General features: G+C 34.1%; 1 protein-coding gene across 1 annotated transcript in view; it reads left to right on the top strand.

Annotated features, from left to right (window-relative positions):
* FBXL17 (F-box and leucine rich repeat protein 17) overlaps positions 1-24,909 on the top strand; it is a 494,183-nt gene that overhangs the window by 19,782 nt on the left and 449,492 nt on the right. The window contains exon 4 of the mRNA XM_047778392.1: positions 19,240-19,371. Within this exon, the coding sequence (XP_047634348.1) occupies positions 19,240-19,371 (132 nt within the window). The remainder of the gene's footprint in view (positions 1-19,239; positions 19,372-24,909) is intronic.

Here is a 24,909-nt window from a genome sequence, read left to right as displayed (position 1 = left end):
ACCCGCAACCTCATGGTTCCTAGTCGGATTCATTAACCACTGCGCCACGACGGGAACTCCAAGAATCCAGTTTTGATGCAAGCTACAGCATAGGCTGCAGATGTGGCTTGGATCTCATGTGGCTGTGTGTTGTGGCTGTGGTATAGGACAGCAGCCGCAGTTCTGATTTGACCCTGAGCCTGGGAACTTCCATATGCCGCAGGTGTGTTTCTTAAACATTAAAAACAGCAAAAAAGAAATGGATTAAATTTGTTATATGTTTAATTCTGATGTAACACAAATAAGTATCAGTTGAGCAGAGTGCCAGGGGAGTTCCTAGTAAGAATAAGGTCATATTTATGGTTGATGTAGAGCGAACCTAGAAAGTCCTTTAATGAACAAGACATGCCAGTTAAGTATTATGAATTTATCTTATATTTACAGCTGTGAGACTATGTAAATGTCCCCTAGAATGTGAGGTATTTTGGAACTCTTTAATTATGTTAGGTTAGATGTTTGCTCCAAATTTTTATGGTTTCTGAATTGTGAATTAGTTATATATGAGGTAATGATCTGATACAAATAGTAAAAATAACCTAAATCTTTTTCATCCATAGATTTCAAGTATTTGCGTATGAACTTCAGTGAAGTGCAGAGATTAATCCTTTGCTATGCTTAAGATTTTGCTGTTAACAGAGTGTGTTCTAGTTTAGCCTCTTCCATCTGAGGGAGTAGTTCTGTGGTTATAGTAGAAAGAGAATGGCTTTCATGTACACATAAGATGGAAGTAAAAGTTTCATGAAGCAATACATAGGCTTATGAACAGTGCAATTGATATTTTCTGTTCTATACTATGATTAAATAAATGTTGATCTTGACCCACTCAGTAAGTTAATCTTATAACCCAGTGGTGCTTGATAAGCTCTGCCGTGGAGTATATTACAATTTTAGTCAATTAACAATTTGAAAATGTAAAAGTTTCAAAAGGTCTAGGATGGAGCTTTCATAAAATGATGAATTTTCCTGAATTTTTTTCTTTTTTACTCATAAGCATAGCAATTGATTGAAATGTTGACTTTACAGATCAGGTTGAAAGATTTTGGGTTTTTTCCCCTCTTCTGATAGTAACACTGACAATATTTTAAAATGGTATACATGTATTTTATTGATGATATCTTTAAAATATATTTCCATCATAACTACTATAATTTTGATTGACTTGATCAAATACCCTATGAATGTATTTTTTGAATTCTGCTTATTAAAGCAATTATGTAAAGCATTTCAGTCTGGAGGTCTAATGGATCTAAAATTTAATATATTAAGTATCAGATTCTACCTCATCATGTTTCTCAGATTTAAGGTGAAATACTTAATAGGCCATTTTTGATAAACACTGTTCTTTGTGAAATAGCACTTTGAAATCCTGTTATTTTTATTTTCATAAAAATAACTTTAAATTTACCATGGAACATATTTCTATATATATATATATTATATATATATATTATATATATATAATAAAACTACAATCACTTTTTTGGGGGGAAAGAACTATTTAATTAAGAATAATAGACTTTTTCAGTTTTTCTAGTATTTTACTACCGTCTAACATTTGCAGCAGAGAGGAGATAGTAGCCAAAGTATTTAAATAAATCTAAGGAATTATATTCATTACATTAATGTTTTATGTGATGGCTTGTATTTGATTTCAGCAGTTAACACCTCAATCCAATTCATGGATCTTTGTAGAAATTCCTGGAAATGGTCACTCTTGGCATCTCCTCAGATTAAAATAGTAGAAAAATAATAGATATTGCATTAGTAGTTTTTTTTTTTTTTTCTCTTTTTAAGGCTGCACCCACAGTATATGAAAGTTCCCAGGCTAGGGTCCAATCGGAGCTGCAGCTGACAGCCCTCTCCACAGCCATAGCAATGCCAGATCCGAGCCCTCTCTGCTACCTACATTGCAGCTCATGGCAATGCTGGATCCTTAACACACTGAATGGGCCAGGGATTGAACCTGTCTCCTCATGGACACTAGTTGGATTAGTTAACAGCTGAGTCACAACAGGAACTCTACATTAGTAATTTTGGTCTTGCTGTATTATGAGTTTCTAGTCTTTAAAAATAAATATTTAGAGTAACATCAGCGAAATGGAAGAGTAGACAGCTGTCAAATCCCATTCCTTCACAGAAACATTGAAAAACAAGAAGTTGTTCAAACCAGCTTTACCAGAACTCAGAAGAACAGTTAAGGCTTGACAGCAAAGTGAATGCTGGGGCAAGAAAAAGGCAATTAAAAACGGTGGGAAAACTTTGACATATTTTTACTTGTCTGTATCCCCATACTTTCCCCAGCTTGGCAACAATATTGAAGGCAGCAGCCCATGTTCACAGTGTGGGACCCAGGTCCCTGGTTCCAGAGGGAGCAGAGCAGACTTTATTCACAAATTATTGTGTTTTTCTCTTCTATCCTGCCTGGAATAGAAGCTTTTTAAAGGACTGATGCAAGACACTCTGTTTCACCTAATTCATAAATGCATACAGGGTGGAAAACTAGTGGGTATTAAGGCAGATGCAAAAACCTGTAGATACTTGGGATAAAAGATTATGGCAGAGTCATGGAATAGACTACCTAAGGCCTGTGGGGAAAAGCCAGGAAGAGAGTTAAGGCAATTACAAGTGCCAGTGTGTATGGGGTAATTTAGAAAGCCATGTGCATGTCCAGGGAAAGACTCATGCTCAGAAAAAACTTGTGAAGACCTTAAACTTTCATCACTGGCTGCTCTCTAGGGTTAGTGCAGAAAGTGAAGGCCATGGCAGAGTTGTAAATGACATGACTAAATGTTAAAGCACAGAACAAGTCTGCAAAGAGTAGGAGAAGTGTTTTTGATTTTTCTTTTGTTTTACAGTTCTTGGCATTCAAGAAAATATTTGTCGTAACGTTGGCTGAGCACAAGCTGAAACTTCAATAAGTAAAGAAAGCAAACCCTGGCAAAGAAGGAAAATCTGACTTCCCAAGTTTTACTACATTATAATACACTATAATATTGGATTTTCCAGTTTTCAACAATAACAGAAATTACAAGGCATGTAAAGAAACAGTAAAGTATGTTCTACTCAAAGAAAAAAAAATTGATAGTAACCATTCTTGAGGAATCTCAGACATTGGACTTGGTAAAGATTTTAAATCACTTATCTTAAATATGCCCAAAGAGCTAATGGAAAGCGTGGGCAGGGAACTACAGGAATTCAAGAAAATGATGCACGAAGAAAAGGAGACTATCAAAGAACTAGAAGTTATAAAAAGGAGCTAAGTAGTAATTCTGGAGCTGAAAAGTATAATTTATATAAAGAATTTAGTAGAGTGATTTAGCATCAAATGTGAGCAGGCAGAAGAAGGACTTAGAGAACCTGAATAGGACAAATGAAATGATCATGTCTGAAGAGCAGAAAGAAAAAAAGAAAGAAGAAAAGTGAACAGAGTCTAAGGGACCTGTGGGATACCATCAAGTAGAACATTTGTGTTATGGGAGTCTTAGAAAGAAAAAGAAAGGCAGAAGGAAAATTATAAGGAATGGTGGCCCAAACTCCCCAAATTTAGTGAAAGACATGAATCTATACATCAGAGAAACTCTAAGCAACTCCAAGCATGAAAATTTCACAGAGACCTACATTAAGATACATGAGAGTCTAATTGTCAAAAGTCAGAGCCAAGGAGAGAATCTCAAAAGCACCAACAGAGAAGTGACTCATAGCAAAGAGAGGATCCTCAATAAGATTAACAACTTATCAGAAACCATGGAAGGAGTTCCCCTCCTGGCTCAGAGGAAACGAATCTGACTAGGATCCATGAGGACTCAGGTTCGATCCTTGGCCTTGCTCAGTGGGTTAAGGATCCAGCATTGCCATGAGTTTTGGTGTAGGGCGCAGATTCAACTTGGATCTGGCGTTGGTGTGGCTGTGATGTAGGCTAGGGGCTACAGCTCTGATTTGACCCCTAGCCTGGGAACCTCCATATGCCATAGGTGTGGCTCTAAAGACAAAAAAAAAAAAAAAAAGGTGACATTAATATATTCTCAGATAAACAAAAACTGAGAAAGTTCATTAGTGGATCTGCCCTACAAGAAATGGTAAAAAGAGTCTTTTTGCTGAAATAAACAGACACTATATGGTATCTGAAAGCCATATGAGGAAAAAAAGGGACATGGGTAGAAGTAACTGTAGATATGTTTGTATTTTTGGTTTCTAACTCCTTATATTTTCCTGCATGATTTAAAAGTCAGATATATAAAATGGTAATTATAAATCTTTGTTAATGGGCACATAATGTGTAAAAGTGTAATCTATGATAATAACCATAGCAACTGGGAGTGATAGAGATACACAGAAATAGGATATATACTATTGAAACTAAGTTGGTGATATTCAAATTAGGCTATAAGTTTAGGGTATTAATTACAATTTCCATGGTAACCATTAAGAAAATAACACATATACTCATGAAGGTATTAGGAAGAGAATCAGATGATATACTGCATAAAATTTACTAAATGCAAAAAAATGCAGTAATGGATTGAAGAACAACAACAAAAACACATAAGACATATAGTAAATGAATAGCTAAATGGCAGAAATAAATCCTTCCTTATCAGTTATTATCTAAGTATAAATGAATTGAAATCTCTAATTAAAAGGCAGAGAGGCAGAATGGATTAAAAAAAATAAACCATGCATATGAAGTCTTAAAGACTCATTTTAGATATACACACAATGAGGTTGCAAGTAAAAGGACGGAAAAAGATACTTCACTCAAATACTAATAACCAAAGTGAGCTGCAGTGTCTATACAGGTGGTCCCCAACTTAGGATGGTTGACTTATTTTTTTTTTTTTGATTTTTATGAAAGCCATATGCACTCAGTAAAAACTGTACTTCAGATTTTGAATTTTGATCTTTACTCAGGCTAGCAATATGTTGATTGATTCTCTCTCATGCTTGAAAGTGGCAGTTAGCTGCAGCTCCCAGTCAGCCATGCAGTCATGAGGGTAACCAGCTGATTCACTTATAACATTTTGTACCCATACATTCATTCTGTTTTTCACTTTCAGTAAAATTACATAAGTTACTCAAGACTTTATTATAAAATAGGCTTTTTGTTAGAATTTTTTGCCCAACTCTAGGCTGATATAAGTGTTCTGAGCATGTTTAAGGTAGGTTAAGCTCAGCCTGATGTTAAGCAAGTTAAATGTATTAAAACATTTTTGACTTACGATATTTTTAAGTTATAATAGGTTTATCAGGATGTAAGCCTATCATAAATTGAGGAAGATCTAATTATCAAAAAAAATTTTAAGTGAAAAAGTTTGCAGGAAACAATAAATATTATTATATATTGATAAGTTTGAATTCAAAAAGAATATATAGCAATTATAAACATAAATGAACCTAACAACACAGCCCCTAAGTATATGATGCAGAAGTGCAGACTTGGAGGGAGGAAAAGACAGTTGTACATTAATAGTTGGAGACTTTAATATCCTGCTTTAATTAATGGAGAGAACAACCAGAAGGTCAACTAGGGACTAGAGGATTTGAACAATACTGTAAACCAATTATATCTAACAGACGTATGTAATATCCTACACTCAACAACAGAAGAATACACATGAAACATTTTCAAGATGAGACTGTATTTTGAACCACAAAACAACTGTTAATAAATTTGGAAAGATTGAAATGAGACAAGTATCTTTTTTGACCATAATGAAAAGAATCTAGGAATCAGTAACATAAGAAAAACTGGAAAATACACAAAGAGGTGAAAGTTAAAAAACATGCTCTTGTACAACCGATGGGTCATTGAAAAAATCACAAGAGGAGTTGGAAAATAACTTGAATGAAAATGAGGAAATAATATACCAAAAATTATGGCATACAACTAAAATAGTATTCAGAGGGAAATTTATGGCTGTAGAAGTTTATACTTACAGGACTTGCTGTTGTGGCTCAGTGGGATAAGAACCCAACTAGTATCCATGAGGATGAAGTTTCGATCCCTGGCATTGCTCAGTGGGTTAAAGTACCTGGCATTGCTACGAGCTGCAGTGTAGGTTGCAGACGTGGCTTGGATCTGGCCTTGATGTGACTGGTGTAGGCCGGCAGCTGCAGCACTGATTCGACCCCTAGCCTGGAACTTCATATGCCGCAGCTGTAACCCTAAAAAGAAAAAGAAGGAAAAAAAAAAGTTTGTGTTTACAAAGGAAGAAAAATCTGATTTTAGTAATTTAATTGTACACGTGAAGGAACTCGGAGAAAGAGCAAACTAAACCCAAAACTAACAGAAGAAAAGAAATAATGATCAGAGCAGTGATAAATGAACTAGAAAACAGAAAAATTACAGAGAAAATCAATGAAACCAAAAGTAGTTTCTTTGAAAATACCAGCAAAAATGACAAACCTTTAACTTGACTGAGAACAAAAGAAGACTCAACTTACTAAATTAGAGATTTAAGAGTAGACATTACTGCCACCTTTATAGAGAGAAAAACTTAATATTTTTTTAAAATTTAATTTATTGGAGTATGGTTGACTTATAATGTTGCATTAGTTTCAGGTGTTCAGCAAAGTGAATCAGTCATACATGTAAATATATCCATTCTATTTTGCCATATAGGTTATTACAAACTGTTGAGTAGATTTTCCTGTGCTATGTAGTAGGTTCTCGTTAATTATTTTATACAGTAGTGTATATATATTATTCCCACCCTCCCAATTTTTCCCTCCCCCCAACAGGTTCACCTATGATAACCATAAGATTGGTTTTGAAATCTGTGAATTCTTTTTTGTTCATTTTAAAAAGTTTAATTGAATTTTAGTTGATTTACAATGTTGTGATAATTTCTGTGCAACAAAATGATTCAGTTATACATGTACACATAGCTATTCTCTTCCAGATTCTTTTCCCATATAGATTATTGCAGAATATTAGGTATTCCCTGTGCTATACGCAGGTCCCAGTTGGCCAGCCATTCCATATATGACACTGTGTATATGACAGTCCCAGGACCCCAAACCATCCCTCCCTCACACCTGTCCTCTTTGGTAACCATAAGTTTGTTTTCAGAGTCTGTGGGACTGTTTCTGGTCTGCAATTAAATTCACTTGTATCCTTTTTTAAGATTTCACATGGAAGTGATACCATATGATGTTTGTCTTTCACTTATTTCATTCAGTATGATAATCTCTAGGTCCATCTATGTTGTTGCAAATGGCACTATTTCATTGTTTTTTTTCGCGACTGAGTCATATTCCATTGTATATAGGTACCATATCTTTATCCTTTCCTCTGTTGATGGACATTTAGGTTGCTTCCATGTCTTGACTATTGTAAATAGTGCTGCAGTGAACATTGGGGTGCATGTATCATTTTGAATTATGGTTTTCTTTGGATAGGTGCCCAGGAGTGGTATTGCTGGATCATGTGGTAGTTTTATTTTTAGTTTTTTGAGGAAGCTGCATAATGTTTTCTGTAGTGGTTATACCAATTTACATTCCCATCAGTAATGTAGGAGTGTTTCCTTTTCTCTGCACCCTCTCCAGTATTTATTGTTTGTAGACTTTTTGATGATTGCCATTCTGGCTGGTGTAAGATGATACATCATCATAATTTTGATTTTCATTTCTTTAATAATTTGTGATATCAAAAATCTTTTCAGGTTTTTTTTGATCATCTATTTTCTTTGGAGAAGTGTCTATTTAGATCTGCCCATTTTTTGATTTGTTTTTTTGTTTTATAAATATGGAGCTGCATGAGGTGTTTGTGTGTTTTGGAGGTTATTTTCATGTCTCTTACTTTGTTTGCAAATGTTTCCTCCCATCCTGTGAGATGTTTTCTTCTTTCTTTACTTTCCTTCCTTCTTTTCTCTCCTTTCCTTTCCTTTCCTTCCTTCCTTCCTTCCTTCCTTCCTTCCTTCCTTCCTTCCTTCCTTCCTTCCTTCCTTCCTTCCTTTCTTTCTTTCTTTCTTTCTTTCTTTCTTTCTTTCTTTCTTTCTTTCTTTCCTGTTTCCTTTGCCGTGCAAAAGCATTTACATTTAATAAGGTCCCATTTATTTATTTATTTATTTTTTCATTATTCTAGGAGGTGGATCAAATAAGATATAGCCATGATTTATGTGAAAGGGTGTTCTGCCTATATTTTCCTCTAGGAATTTTATAGTATCTGACCTTACCTTTAGATCCTTAATGAATGTTGGGTTTATTTTTGTGTATGATGTTAGACAATGTTCTGATTTCATTCTTTAACGTGTTGCTGTCCTCAGCACCACTTATTGAAGAGACTGTTTTTTCTCCATTTTACATTTTTATATTCTTTGTCGTAGATTAGTTGGCCATTGGTGCATGGGTTTATATCTGATCTTTCTATTGATTTCCACTGATTGGTATTTCTGTTTTGTGCAAGCACCACACTCTTTTGATGACTGTTGCTTTGTAGTATAGTCTGACAGGGAGCCTGATTCCTTCAGTTCTATTTTTCTTCTTCAGTATAACTTTGACTATTTGGAGTCTCTTCTGTCTCCACACAGATATTAAAATATTATGTTATAGTTCTGTGAAGAATGTCATTGGTAACGGGATAGGGATTGCATTGAATCTGTAGATTGCCTTGGGTAATATAGTCATTTTGACAATATTGATTCTTCCAATCTAAGAGCACAGTATATCTTTCTATTTGTGTCATCTTTGATTTCTTTCATCAGTGTCTTACAGTTTTCAGAGTACAGGTTTTTTGTCTCTTTAGGTAGGTTTATTCGTAGCCACTTAACAGTATCATGACCAATTATGTACACCAAAAACTGAATAGCCTAGATGAAATAAATAAATTCCTAAAAATGTACAACCTACAAAAGCTGACTCATGAATAAGTAGAAAATATGACTAGATTTGTTATAAGTAAGGGTATTGAATCAGTAATAAAAAAAATCCTCCCAATAAATGTGAGTCAGAAATCAGATGGTTTCCCTGGTCAATCTGGTCTAACAAGTAAAGAAAAATTAAAATCTGTGGAGTTCCCATTGTGGTTCAGTGGTAATGAAATGACTAATATCCGTGAGGATGCAGGTTTGATCCCTGGCCTTGTTCAGTGGGTTAAGCATCCAGCATTGGTGTGAGCTGTGTTGTAGATTGCAGATGCAGCTCAGATCTGCTATTGCTGTGGCTGTGGCATATGCCAGCAGCAGCAGCTTCAGTTCGACCCCTAGCCTTGGAATTTCCACATGCTGCAGGTGCAACCCTAAAAAAAATAAAGAGAATTAATGCCAATTGTCCTCACACTATTTCAAAATATTTAAAAGAAGATAAAACTTGAAACTTCTATGAGGACAGTATTACCCTGATTTTGACAAAGACAGACAAATGCACTAAAAGGAAAGACAGCAAAAGACCTATTTCTTTTATGACTATAGATGCAAAAATCCTCAACGAAATAGAGCAAATAGAAATTGGCAACATGATCAAAGGATTATATACTATGGCCAAGTGCAATTTATCCCATTAATGCAAGGGAAATTCATCATACACAATCAGTGTAATACACCACATTACCAGAAGATGGAAAAACCTCCACACAACCATCTTAACTTGCTCAGAAAATTGATCTGCTGAAATCTAACCTTTCCATGATAAAAAGATTCAATAAACTATGAATAGAAGGGTACTTTCTCAACATAATAAAGGCTGTATGTGCCTAATCTACAGCTAACATCATACTCTGTGTTGTATAACTGAAAACTTTCCCCCCAAGTTCAGAAACAAAACAAGGATACCCCATTTCTACCACTTATGTTCAACATTTGTATTGGCAGTTCTAGTCAGAGCAGTTTGGAAAGACAAAGAAAAGGCTTTTTAATTGGAAAGGAAAAAGAAAATTATCTCTATCTGCAGATAATGTGGTTTTATATATGTTAAACCCTAAAAAAAAATCCACAAAAACCTCTTTGGGCTAATAAGTAAATAATTCCATTTGTAATAGCATCTATAAGAATAAAATATTTAGGAGTAAATTTAACCAAGCAGTTATAAGACTTATCCACAGAAAATTACAAAACATTTTTAAAAGAAATTAAAGGAGACCTAAATAAATGTAAAGTCATCCTGAGCTTGTGAATTGGAAGACTTAATATTGTCAAGATAGTACTTCCCAAATTGGTCTACAGATTTGATGCAATCCCTATTAAAATTCTAGTGTTTGTTTTTTCAAAATGGAAAAAATCCATCCTAAAATTCATAGGGAAGTGTCAGGGACCGAGAATAACCACAATCATTTTTGACAAAGAACAAAGTTGGAAGATTTGTACTTCTTTACTTTAAAAGTTGCTACGGAGGTGTAGTAATTAGAATCACGTGATAGTAGCATAAGGATTGACATAGTGACCAGTGGAGTAGAATTGGGTGTTCAGATGTAAGCCCTCATTATCTGTGGTCAGTTAAATTTTTTTTTTTCAACTGTAGTGCCAAGAGCATTCATTTGGGAAAAGAACACTCTTCAAGAAAAATAACTAAATGGGTTAAAGACATAAATTTAAGAGTGAAAATTATAAAACTCTATGAAGAAAGTATAGGTATAAATTTTTAGGACCTTGAATTTGGTAGTGGTTTTTAAATATGGCACCAAAAGAACTGATAGCAAAACTGAAAAAAAGATAAGCTGGACTTGATTAAAAATAAAACTTTTTTTTCAAATGGCAGTCTCAGAGAGTGGACAGATAACATAAAATGGGAGAAAATGTTTGCAAATCATGTATCTGATAAGAGTTTAATATCCAGGATATATAAAGAAATCTTATCAACCAACAACACCCTTCCCCAAACTCACTTGAATAATAGTCAAACTACACAAATAATCGTTCATCCAAAGACCTAAGTGGCCTGCAAGCACATGAAAAGCTGCTTGTCATCATTAGTCGTTAGAGAATTGCAAACCAAAGTCACAATGAGATATCACTTCATACCTACTCCATTGTACATTAAAAGAAACAAAGACAAAACCCAGAAAATAAAGTGTTCCTTTGGATGTGGAGAAAGTGGAACCTTCATACATTGCTAGTGGGAATGTAAAACTGTGCACATGCTATGGAAAATGGTTGATTCCTCCACAAATTAAACATAGACCTATCATATGACCCAGTAATTCCGCCATAGATATATACCCCAAATAATTGAAAACTGAATCAAATAGTTACTTGTTCACTTTTCATTATATCATTACTCACAACCACCAAGGGTCGAAATAACCCAGGTGTCCATGAAGAAATGAATGAATAGATTAAATTATGTCTTTGCAGTGAAATTTTATTTAGCCTTAATAGTCGAGTGAAATGCTGTACATGTTACCATGTGAATGAACTTTGAAAACATGCAAAGCTAAATATGTCAGACACAAAGAACAAATATTTTAAGATTCTACTTATGTAACATCTAGTATAGGCACATTCACAGAGACAACATAGGGGTTTTCAGGGACTAGGGGAAATAGGGAATGGGTACTTACTGCTTAATGGATAGAGAGTTTCTTTTTGGGGTTATGAAAAACTTTTCTAAATGGTAGTGATGGTTCTACAACACTTTGAATATAATGTCACTGTATGTACCTAAATATGGTTAAAATCAGTTTTTATGTTACATGTATTTTTTTCACAATCATAAAGGAAAAAATAAATATTTACTTGTTTTTAGATTCTGAATTTCTGTAAGATAAAGGAAAATATCAGTCTCACCTAATACATCTTTACATATTCTAATGATACTCAGTCAAGTAGGTAAAGAGCAGATATGTAACCTTAAAGAACATCTGCCATGTGTCATGTACTGTTCATAGAGTCCAAACTGTATATCCATACATTTCTCTTTTGCTTCATAGCCTCTCTGTGAGGTAGGTACTATTTCATTTTTGTAGCTGAGGAAGCAGTTACAGAGAGACTATAAGTAATTTATCTGAAGTAAAGTAATCAGTAATAGGGCTGACACTCATCAGTGGTATCTTGAGTTCATGCTCAAACTACTTAGCTCATTTCCTCCCCCCTTTAGATGACATGATATTCATTTTATCCCTATAATGATAATTGATGTTTATATTGAGACTGAGAAACTAGAGGTTTTCTTAGAAAACCTTCTCTAGCAAATGTGTTGTATTTAGGTAGTTTAAGAATGTTTTAAATATTCTGTTTCTAAATGAGTATCATAAATGGCAAAGGGAAGTAAATATATTTTGGGTGCTTTTTATATCACAGGCATTGTATTTTTGTACTATCCAATTTAATCATCACAGTAGCACTGAGGTATGTCATGAGTAAAAATTGCTACTCTGCTACAGATGATAAAACTAATGAATCAAACTTTGAAATTATAATTTTTATGACTTTACAAACATGAACAGTTAGCATAGTTGGGTGTAGTTACTAGGAGATACGGATTGGGTTTTCTTCACTGTTCTCTTTTGCATGTATGTAATAGTGACAGTGATGACAGCTCGGGAATGGAAAGTAGAACAAACAGCTTTCTTCTTGTGTTGAAGGCAGCATATCTCATGTTTTTAAGACCTTGGTTTTGAGCAGCTTTCATGTGACATTGGAAGACCTAATCTTGTTTTTTTTCCCAGTGGGTTCCATGTTTTGGTTTCAGTTATCTAGATTCTTTGTTGAAGTATATGCTTCCTGAGGTGTTTGTTTTATCATAAAAATAACCCAGTAACAACAGATGGCATGTTGAAACAAATTCTCTTTTGTAACTTCTCAAGGGTATTATGCAGATTTTTAATTAAAATTTGAGATGCGGGGAAAATCACCTCCCGATATTTTTTAGAAAAATTTGAAAAATACCTTTGGAGTTCTTGAGCAAAATTGTGAATAACCTTCATTGATTATTATAAAAAAGAAAAAATCAAGGGAAGTCCTTTTTATATTTGTTACTCTCATCCATTTGCAGTTCTAGTTAACTGTCATGTGCTAAAATGAACATAGATTAATGAGTGAATGGACCGGCTTTATTTATGAGATGAACTGGCTACTCACACCCTTTTCTTTACGTGATTTCCTTTAGAGACGTCTGATGAGTGCCCTTGGCACATTACTGGAGTTAGAGGAGGGCTACTATTACTATTCATCTGACTTGCACATTTCCTAGGGAATCAGGTGTTGGACTTGTATTGATACAGATTAAGAACCTCTTAAATGACATAGTAGGGTTCTTTGTCTTAGGTTACTAAGACCAATTAATTACTTGGCAGAGAGTAAGAGTTAGGGTTGTACATGGCATGAGTGTAAGGTGCAGATAGCAATGGAGGATAGATTGGGTGTGAATGGAGAAGTGTGGTTGTAGCTAAAAGTTTACAAGGTTCATAACTTCCCTTACCTGGAAGAGCCCTTAGGCAGGAGTTTGCCAGTGTCCCACCAAGGTGAGTGGTTTTGTGGGTCTAGTCAACATCAACCAGATAGGTATTTTTTATCTGATGATGAGTAGTTAGCATTTCAGAATGTCCCTTGATAAAGTAGAAAGTATTATGGAGATAATTTTGAGGAGTTTGTACATTATTTAGGTGTACTGATTTTTCTCTGGGGTAAGAGGTGTTAATAGGGGCAAATTATTTACTTGATACAAGAGGAGATCAATTCTAGTTTAGGGTTTCCTACTGTGGCGCTGGTTCCTGTGGAGGTTTCTTCTAATGGCTTTCTGGCAAGTTGTTTCTCTATATATCTGCCCTTCTCTTTGTCTAGTTCTGGGGGGCAGTGGTTTTCTCCTCAACTTCACTTTTCTGATGGATGCAGGGAGGGTGGTTGAACTTGTTCAACTTTTTACATGTTATTAGGATAGAGTAGGAACTTCTGAGTTCCTCGATGTTGGACTGGAAACAGAAGGTTGATTTTTTTTTTTTAAGGCATTTCAGTTACTTAATAATAATCTTGATTTTGTTTATACCCAGTTTTATTCTTTATTATGGTGAATCTATGGAAAGCCCAAGGTCTTTCCCAAGCCCCTTTAATTTGGAGGGTCTAGAACAGGCCTTACTCTAGGGCCTAGTTCTTTTGCTATAGTGCCACTTTTCTTATCTTTAAGCTGGATGCCAGGACTCCCACAAGGTCCCTCCATTCTGACAGGGCCAAAGCTTCAATGTCTACAGCACTCTTTCCTGGGTGAAGATTTTTGTATTTAGAGGAGTTATTTACTAATTCTGAGGCTTTTAGAGAAATATTAGTACTAAATTCAGGTCAAGCTCCAGGGGATATTCTTTTTCTAAAATTTGTTTCTTTGATTTCTATTTTATATCTTTAAATTGAAGAGTAGTTGACTCACAGTAATGTATTAGTGATTTGTAATTTTTATGCATTACCAAATGATTACCACAATGAGTTAAGTTACTGTCACCATACAAAATTATTATAATATTATTGATGGTGTTTCCTGTGCTGTACGTTATAGCCCTATGACTTATTTATTTTATAACTGGTAGTTTGTAATTCTTAATCCCCTTCACCTATTTCATCCATCTCCCTCCACCCCACAACTTCTAGTTTGCTCTCTGAATCTTTGAGTCTCTGTCTGTTTTGTTGTATTTGTTCATTTGTTTTTTTATATTCCACATATAAGTGAACTTGTACAGTATTTTGTCTTTCTCTGCCTAATTTGCTTAATACCCTCTAGGTCCATCCATGTTCTTGGAAATGGCAAGATTTCATTCTTTTATATAGCTAATATTTCACTGTGTGTGTATATTTATAAATATGTATACCATACTTATTTACATATATGTATACACACACACACACACACACACACACACACACACACACTACATCTGTAATCATTGATCAGTGAGTGGACGCTTAGGTTGCTTCCGTATCTAGGCTAATGTTGCAGGGTACATCAGGGTGCATATGTGTTTTTGAATTAGTGTTATTTTCTTCAGATAAATGCCCAGAAGTGGAATTGCTGGATCATATGGTAGTTCTATTTTTAATTATTTTAGGAACCTCCATACTGTTTTTCATAGTGGCTGTACCAACTTACATTCTTACCAACAGAGCATAGGGATTCCCTTTTCTCTACATCCTTGTCACTACTTGTTATTTATTGCCTTTTTGATAATAACCATTCTAACAGGTGTGAGATGATATTTCATTATAGTTTTGATTTGCATTTTCCTGATAATTAGTGATGTTGAGCATCTTTTTATGTTCCTCTTGGCCATATGTATGTCTTCCTTGGAATAATATCTGTTTAGTTCCTTGGCCTGTTTGAAAATTGGCTTGATTGGTTATCTGATACTGAGTTGTATGAGTTCTTCTTATATTTTAGATGTTAACCCCTCATATTGTTTGCAACTATCTTCTCCCATTCAGTAGATTGCTTTTTCGTTTTGTTGATGGATTTTTTCTCTATGCAAAAGCTTTTTAGTTTGGTGTGTTCCCATTTTTAATTTTCACTTTTATTGCCCTTGCCTGGAGAGACAAACCCAAAATAAAATTGCTAAGACTAATGTCAAAGAGCATACCAACTATGTTTTCTTCTAGGAGTTTTATGATTTCAAGTCTTACAATTAAATCTTTAATTCATTTTGAGTTTATTTTTGTATAGTGTAAGAAATGTTCTAGTTTCATCCTTTTACATGTAGCTGTCCAGTTTTCCCAATACCGTTTATTAAAGAGACTGTCTTTTCCTCAATATATATTCTTACCTTCTCTGTCTTAATCAACTGTATGTGTATTTACTTCTGAGCTCTTTTTTTTCTATCCCATTGATCTGTGTGTCTGTTTTTGTGCCAGTACCATACTTTTTTTTAAATCGCTATAGCTTTGTTGTATAGTTTGAAATCAGGGAGCATGATAGTTCCAGCTTTGTTCTTCTCAAGATTGCTTTGGCTGTTTTTGGTCTTTTGTGATTTCATCTAAATTTTAGGCATTTTCTCTGAAAAATGCCTTTGATATTTTGATAGAGACTGTACTGAATATATATATATTGCTTTGAGTGGTATGGACAATTTAACAATATTCTTCCAATCCATGAGTTATATTTCTCCATTTATTATGTCATCTTCAGTTTCTTTCATCTGTGTCTTAACAGTTTAGACCTAGAATATAGATAGGTCTTTTACTTCCTTGGTTAAATTTATTCCTGGGAATTTTATTCTTTTTTGATGCATTTGAAAGTGATGGGGTTCCCATTGTGGCTCAGGGGGTTAAGAACCTGACCAGTATCCAAGAGGATGTGGGTTCCATCTCTATCCTTGCTCAGTGGATTAATGATCTAGCATTACCATGAGCTGTGGTGTAGGTCACAGATGTGGCTTGAATCTCACATTGTCTGGCTGTGGTGAAGGCTGGCAACTGCAGCTCCGATTTGACCCCTAGCTTGGGAACGTCCATATGCCATGGGAGTGGCCCTAAAAAAAAATAAAAAGACGCATGCACACACAAAAAAAGCTAAAAAAAAGAAAACAATATAAGTATATATTTATATATATATTTATATATGTATTTATATATATATGTATATATACTGGCTTCATTCAGGGCCAATGTTTCCTTATTGATTTTCTGTCTGGATGATCTATTCATTGCTGAAGGTGGGGTGTTAAAGTCCCTGATTGTTGTGCTGTTTCTCCTTTTATGGCTTGTATTGGTTGCCTTATACATTGAGGTGCTCCTTTGTTGGTTGCATATGTGTTTATGATTTTAGTGTCATCTTCTTGGATTGATCCTTTGATCATTATGTCATGTCTTTGTCTTTTGTAGTAATCTTTATTTTAAAGTCTATTTTGTCTAATATGAGTGTTGCTGCCCCAGCTTTCTTTTGATTTCTGTTTGTCTGGAATATTTTCTTCCATCTTCTCTTTTTCAGTCTGTGTGTGCCCCTAGAACCGAAGTAGGTCTCTTGTAGACAGCATATGTTTTGGTCTTTTTTTTTTGTATCCATTCTGTGTCTTTTGGTTGGAGCATTTAATTCATTTACATGTAAGGTAATTATTGATATATATGTTCTTACTGTCATTTTATTAATTGTTTTAGTTAGTCTTTTGTCTTCACCTCTTTTGTTCTCTTCTCGTGATTTGATGACTATCTTTAGTGTCATGTTTGGATTGCTTTGTCTTATTTGTGTGTGTATCTGTTAGAGATTTTTGGTTTGGGTTAACCATGAAGTATAATATATATATATATATATACAAGATTATTTTAAATTGGTAGTCTCTATGCCGTGAGAGCGGCCCAAGAAATAGCAAAAAGACAAAAAAAAAATGGAGTTCCCTATCGTGGCACAGTGGTTAATGAATTCGACTAGGAACCATGAGGTTGCAGGTTCGGTCCCTGCCCTTGCCCAGTGGGTTGACGATCCGGCGTTGCTGTGAGCTGTGGTGTAGGTTGCAGATGCGGCTCGGATCCCGCGTTGCTGTGGCTCTGGTGTAGGCTGGCAGCTACAGCTCCGATTGGACCCCTAGCCTGGGAACCTCCATATGCCGCGAGAGCGGCCTAAGAAATAGCAAAAAGACAATAAATAAATAAATAAATAAATAAATAAATAAATAGGTAGTCTCTTAGTTTCAAGTGTCTTTCCAGTATTCTGTTTGTAGTCTCCTTATCTCATGATTTTTGGTTTTGATATCATATTTGTATGTGGATTGTTTTCTGCCTTTACTACATGTTTGTTTTTACTGGTGAGCCTTCTCACTTGTAATTTTCTTCTTTCTAGTTGTGGCCTTTTCCTCTTAGAGAAGTTTCTTTAGCAGTTGTAAAGCTGATTTGGGAGTGCTGAACTGTCTTATTTGTAAAGTTTTTAATTCCTCCATCAAATCTGAATGACAAACTTGCTGGATAGAGTGTTCTGGGTTGTAGGTTTTTTTCCTTTCATCACTTTTAACTATATTGTGCCACTGCTTCTGGCCTGCAGAGTTTCTGCTGAAAAATCAGCTGAAAACCATATTGGGGCTCCCTTGTATGTTATTTGTTGCTTTTTCCTAGCTGCTTTCAGTATTTTCTCTTTGTCTTTAATTTCAGTCAGTTAGATTGTATGTATCTCAGGGTGTTTCTCCTTGGGTTTGTTCTGAATGGGACTTGTGTGGTTATTTCTTTTAGCTAAATCTTATGAAACACTTTTAGTTAATTATTCTTCTAGTCTGTTTTGAATAATTTTAAATAAATGGAAAATATGAAAAAAATTTATAGAGAACACCCACATACCCACCTTGTAGATTGCATAATTAATATTATAGCATGTTTACTACATATCTGTCTAGTTATTCATTTTTGTTGTGTTTTTTGGTAAATATTTAGAAGCTAAGTCATATAATATTCAGGCAAATTTTATAATTTTTTTTCATTTATGCTTAGTATCCCTCTAAGAAGATTTTTTATATTAATTTACTTTCTTGGTAGTGATGTATCAGCACACTTTGAACCCTTGCCAACTCTGTTTTATTGTTTTAATTTAACTTTTTCAGATTATTTTTGCTAAAGAGGTTTTTACTGAAGTTTCTTATTTTCTTCTAAGATGACTCTTCATATGTAATACCCATAAAACAACATTTATTTATAATTAGTTTTGATCATCTAATCTCTACATTTGGTAGGAAATGTATATGATTTGTTCTTTATGATACTTAATGTTTTTTAAGGGGAACGTTGTAATTCAGTAACTTGAGATTTAAATCATGAAATCACTAGTCCTTTTTTTTTTTTTTTCAGTTTTTGTGGTAAGTGTGTAAATAAGGATTAACTAGAATATTGGCCATAGCATATTCAGTCTTTTTTTCTTTTTTATGGCGTAAATGAGATGAAAAGAAAATGATTCATTGGGGCAATCAGAACTAGAAGTAAAACTCATGAATTAAGTATTCTTTCAATCACTGGGCCTTTGACTCACTTCTTGGACCTTTGTTTTATTCCTTGGACCTGTGTTCCACTCAGTCTAACATGATGACTGATAAAAAGACTCAAGAAAAATAAAAAAGTGAATTTGAAGTGTTAAGGAATCTAGGCATCTAGGTGGGCATATAGTGTGAGGCAGTTAAAGCAAGGAAATAATTAGAAGGGGAAAAGTTTTACACAAAACTGTTTTAAATTGTAGATTGCTACAGTATGTTTTATTTTAAACATAATTTATAAACATTATTTTACTTTGTTATGTCCGTGAAAAAAATTATATGGAAATCCCACTAGATACATGTTACCTTTGTTATTTTTGGAGCATTCAGCCAAATCTCTTTATTTACAGCTGGGCTCAAAGTGCAGAGAACTCAAAGATATTCATTTCGGCCAGTGTTACAAGATCTCAGATGAAGGCATGATCGTCATAGCTAAGGGCTGTCTGAAATTACAAAGAATATACATGCAGGAAAACAAATTAGTAAGTACTTGTTATCATCCTTGTGGTTTTCATTGTTTCTAACTCTTGAATTCCTTACAACTTTGCTTAAGTTTTTTTCTGCTTAATTTCTTTTGGTGGTTTAGAGGCAAACCCTACTTTATAAGCAAGAATCTTCTCAAAACAGTAATTTTTATAAATTGATTTTAGAACTGTATGAGTGCTTGTGTTACTTGCATGTTCAGAATTCTTCATTAGCATGTGCTAGTATGTTTTTTCTAAACTCTGATAGTCGGAAAAAATTAATTGGAGAAAATTAAATTTGGTTCCCAAATATATGTATGTGGTTGTTTTTCCTTATGATTCCTTTATGTATTGCAGTAATTTTAGATAGTTAGAAATTTTTTATATTCAGGAAGATGTATGCTTGTGAAATAGAGTCTTTCACTTAGTATGGTTTAAAATGTGATTCAGTAAATTGAGTCAGATAATCTTGGTAGTTATATAGTTTTTTGATAGTTACATAGATTTTATTTTATATTTTAAGCATGTGCATTTAACTCACACTTACTGTATGTTATAACTATCTTTGAAGCCATGTAATTTTCTCTTAATGAGATATACTTGACATAAAATTTATCTTTTTAAAGTAATAAAATTTTTTAGTATATTCACAGAATTTTCCAATCATCATTAGTAATTCTAGAATAGTTTCATTATCCCCATTAGCTGTCATTCTTCATTCCCCCTTCCTCTAGCCCCTGGCAGCTGGTTATCTACTATTTCTATGGATTTGCCTGTTCCAGGCATTTCATTTAAATGGAATCATGCAATATGTGGTCTTTTTTGTCTTCCCTTTTTCACTTAGCATATTTTTTTGAAGTTCATTCGTGTTGTAGTGTGTATCAGAGCTTCACTCATTTTTATGGCTCAGTAATATTCCAAATCCATTTAGTTTCGATTTGATAGTTACATAGTACAGGTTAACAGAAAAAGTTGCCAGTGAGGAGGCATTAGTAGAGTTCTCAGTGTTGAAGAATAGTGTACTTTAAAATACCGGCAAGGTGGTCCTGAATATGTAGCATATTGTTAAAGAAGACTTGCTTTTTAATTGTATCCACAAAATAAATCTTTTTGTTGCCCCTTGGAGTTAGTTTACAAAATTTCATAAATATACCTTACATATTAACATAAATTTTGAAAGGTCTCTTAAAGCCTTTTCACTTGAAATGGGAAAATGCTTCTTTAAAAAAAGATTGCAGTTAGTAAAATTGAAACACTAAATTAAAAGTGAATGCACTTATTACCATGTAGAATAGTATTTTTCTTTGAAATGACATAGTAAAAATACTTTCCATTCCTCTTTACATCTAATACATATTTAATAATCACTTCTGCGTCAGTATGCTCTTTTGAAGAGAATAATGTCTTTGGGTCAGGGAGAGCGACTTTTTTCTTTAAATGGCCGCACCTTCAGCATATGGAAGTTCTTGGGCTGGGGATTGAATCTGAGCCACAGCGGCAGCAACGCCAGATCCTTTAACTTACTGCACTGATGAGGGATCAAATCTGTGCCTCCAGTAACCTGAGCTGCTGCAGTCGGATTCTTAACCCCCTGTGCCGCAGTTGAAACTCCAGAGAGAGTGAATTTTTGAATCCTGGTATCTATTCACTTGCATTGTGATCCTGGGAAAGTTGCTTAAGATCTCTGAACTCCTTTGCAAACGGGGTTACTAGTATTTGTATTTTTTTAGATTGTGGGGGTTTGAGGATTAAATGATAATATCCTTAAATTGTTTGCTATAAACTCTGACCCATAGGAGGCAATAAAAACTCAGTTTTAATGAGGTCTTGGCTGTATTTGTTGTCTGTTGGTTTCCACTGTATACTCAAGATAAAGGATGGTAATCCCAATTGACAGTTTTTATCTTTTTCACATAATAGGAATATTTGTTGAGTGATTAATATTTGTTTTCTTGTTGAAGAAATACAGAGAAACATTTTTATTGACCAGTCGTTTCTCAAAAGAATTACCTGTATGTTTTGAAGGTTCTTGTTATGTTCAAATTTCTTTAATACTGTGCTCCATTAGAAAGATGTTATATGTCAGACTTCCCGTATGGCTCACAACATAACTACTCGGTGTTGCTTCTACAGTGGCTGTGGCTTGACCCCTAGCCTGGGAACTTCCTGTATGCCATAGGTGCAGCCACTTGTTTAAAAAAAAAAAAGAAAGAAAGAAAGAAAGATGTTTGTTATATGAATAAATGCTAAGAGAATCAGTTTTCTATGTAGTGTTATTCAGTAAAGATTCTGATATCATTGCAAATTTGAAGTAATTTTTTTAGATCTTAAAGATTAGTTCATTGAAATTCTATGAGTTTAAAGTTCTTAGAAAGGGAAATTTAGAATAATTTGTAATCTTTCTCTTGGACAGTTGAGCTATTTATAGGTAATCTCGCAAAGGAACTTTGATTTGTATTTATGAAATAAGGAGAAATATTTGAGTTGCTTGCAAAGCTACAATTTTAATTAGTTTGAGTCTTTTCACTATGAAATATATTATTATTCCTTAACAACAAATATTTTAAGTGAGTAGAAATAATAGTCTGGTTAAAGGCAAATAGTGTTTATGTATGTATACATGTAAATATACTGTATATGTCCTTATAAACATGAAATAATAAACATCATTAAATAGGACAAATATTTTACACCAACCACTGATAGGTGAATATGGTGCCCAAAAGGATGCTAGCAGAACTTTACCTGTGCAGATATTGATCATTAGCCAAATTATTTTGCTAATCTCTTGTCAGTCTTCTCAAAAGGAATCATCTCAAAAAAATGCTGGAGTTTCATTATGCAGCCTAAAAATAATCATATCATGGTGTTTTTTTTAAAGTATAAACTTTGCTGACTTTCAGATATCAAATTGGTTGTTTTTATATACATTGATGGTATTTGACTGAGTATACATTTTTTTCGTATTGTATCTTGGCCTTTAGATGGCAGCATTGTCTTTGTATATTTCAGTGACATAGCTTTTGTGTCCTTGATGTAACTATAAAGATAAAATACTTGTACACACTTTCTGCAGATATTTATGATTTGTTTGTGATATTGTCCTTTAGGTGGTTTTAATGGGAAACTTTCTTAAAAATATGAAATGTTAGTTGCATCTAGAATGTTATAAGGTACACTGATATTTGAATATTCTTATTTGTTGTACTGAAAGATAAACTTTAGGGAAGGGATTCCTGTATTTATCAGAGGGAGTTACATTCAGGTGGAAAGTGAGGACAATGACTTGACATTTTAGGACTCAAATGACTTATGGTAAGGCAGAGAATTGGGAACTTACATGTAAAATCTTCCCCCAAAGAATGAGGTTTTTTTAGTCATTCTTGAGTGAGACACATGCCGTGTACCCACGTGGATGTATTTTGCATTTGCTACAAATTGTTTTGTAGACTATAAAGATAGATCTGAGGAATATAACTATAGTGAGTGTCCAGTAGATAATTGTCAGCCTTCTTTTAGCTACAGCGTTTATGCCACTTCAGTATAGTACTGTCTATAGAATTATTTTAAGGCCGTATTTAGTTTGTGTGTATAGTTATGGATAATCTAGAAACTTCATTAAGTATATTCTCTCTGCTTCTTTACTCTCCTTGCTCCAGATTCCACTTCTCCACTTTTTGGACAGAAGCTCTTTGGGTAGCTTTTTATTTGGTTATAAAATGATTGGATCAGGTAGATTATCATTTGTTTTCCAGCCTGATTCTTTTGTTTTTGTTTTGTTTTGTTTTTGAGATTAAAAAAATTATTTTATTGCAGTATTTACATTGTGTTAATTTCTGCTGTATTGCAAAGTGATTCAGTTATACATACATATATATATATATATTATTTTTCAGATTCTTTTCCACTATGGTTTATCACAGGATATGAATTTAGTTGTCTGTACTTTACAGTGGAAACTTGTTGTTTCTGATGTTTTAAAGTACTAGCAGCTATGATTTTGGAAAATGGTTTCTATACTAAGTCCTAAGGTCAGCATTTTGATAAATCTACATGTGTAATATATATGTTTGGGTCTATTTTAACACTTTCTATGGTCTATAAAATTGAGACATGAAATTATGGTAGCTATCTGAATTATCCAAGAGAGTAGTGATATATTATGAATACATTTTAGAAAATTTCAGGGAAATGATAACTGTTTTCTGGTTAAAACTTGATTTCCTGAGAGTTGTGACCTTTTATATTTTCAACCTCATGGTGAATTATTTTACTAGTTTTACAGTTCTGTGCCATCTCCTAGTGTTCTTTGGCTTCTGTTGTAATATTATTTGTTATACTGTTTTTTCATTTACGAGATAGGATCTAAATTCATCTCTCTAGGCTTCCTCCTTCTAGGCTGGAAGCATTTTCTTCTTTTTTTCCTTTTTTGGCTGCCCTGTGGCATGTGGAGTTCCTGGGGCAGGGATTGGATCTGAGCCACAGTTGTGATGTACACTGCAGCTGTGGCAACACCTGTTCCTTTAACCCACTCTGCTGATCTGGGTGAATTGAACCCATGTCCTGGCACTGCAGAGATGCCAGGTTGAGCCACAGTGGGAACTCTTGGAAACATTTTAAGGGATGAATGAGGCAAACACTTAAGTTTGAGTTGAACTGAACACTGTCCATCATACCTTGATCCTGCCATTTCTTAATGATGTGATTGGGTTAGTTATCTTAATTTTTGAACTTTCATTTCCTTGTTTTCTGCAGAAAGGATATAGTACCTCAAACATGTTCTTACAAGGATCAGACTAAATGAAATTGAGGTAAAGTACAAAAATATATGGTCCCAAATGTAGGAAGTCTTTAGTAAAAAAGTTTTTTTTCTTCCTCTCCTATCAGAGTTTAGTTTCTGAAGCCTACAGTTTGAATTGGGCTTTCTCAGTGCCTAATATCACTTACTGTGTTCTGATTTTATACGTTAGTTATCACAGTTGAATTCTTATTTTGTCACTTGCTGCTATTTGAGGTTGTTTTAGCATCTAAGTGAATAGGCTGGTAGCCATGTTATCATCAACTAGGGTAAGTAAGGTAAACGTTTGCATCAGATATCAAGTAGCAGTGATTAATCGAGCATTATATTAAGGCTTGCATTTCTTGACTCTTACTGTTCAGCTTGGAGTTACCATATTAAAACCTTTGGTCCTCCTAGTCTCCAATTTCCCCACTACATTCTGTTATCTTATTTCTCAAATACTCCTTGTGAAGTGAGTTTACTTGTAATCCCAGACGTAAATAATATATGTTTGTGAGTGATTCCATTTCTGAGTACTCAATTCAGCCTCCAGAGTCTCCCAAGGTAGATAGATGCCTTCATTGCCCTTTCCTCTCTTAAAGGATGAGGCATTTACTTATACCAGGAATGGTAGTTTCAGTAAAGAGATGCATGAATGTGGCATTCCAAAGAAGAAGATTTAAAGTTACTAAATTCATACTATTATTATTTTAATTTAATGAGTTTTTATTTATTAATGACTCCTGACCTCATAAATACAAGTTTTACATGTACAA

This window comes from Phacochoerus africanus, chromosome 4, assembly GCF_016906955.1.
Source record: "Phacochoerus africanus isolate WHEZ1 chromosome 4, ROS_Pafr_v1, whole genome shotgun sequence".
NCBI lineage: Eukaryota > Metazoa > Chordata > Mammalia > Artiodactyla > Suidae > Phacochoerus > Phacochoerus africanus.
This window is presented reverse-complemented; position numbering and strand designations above follow the sequence as displayed.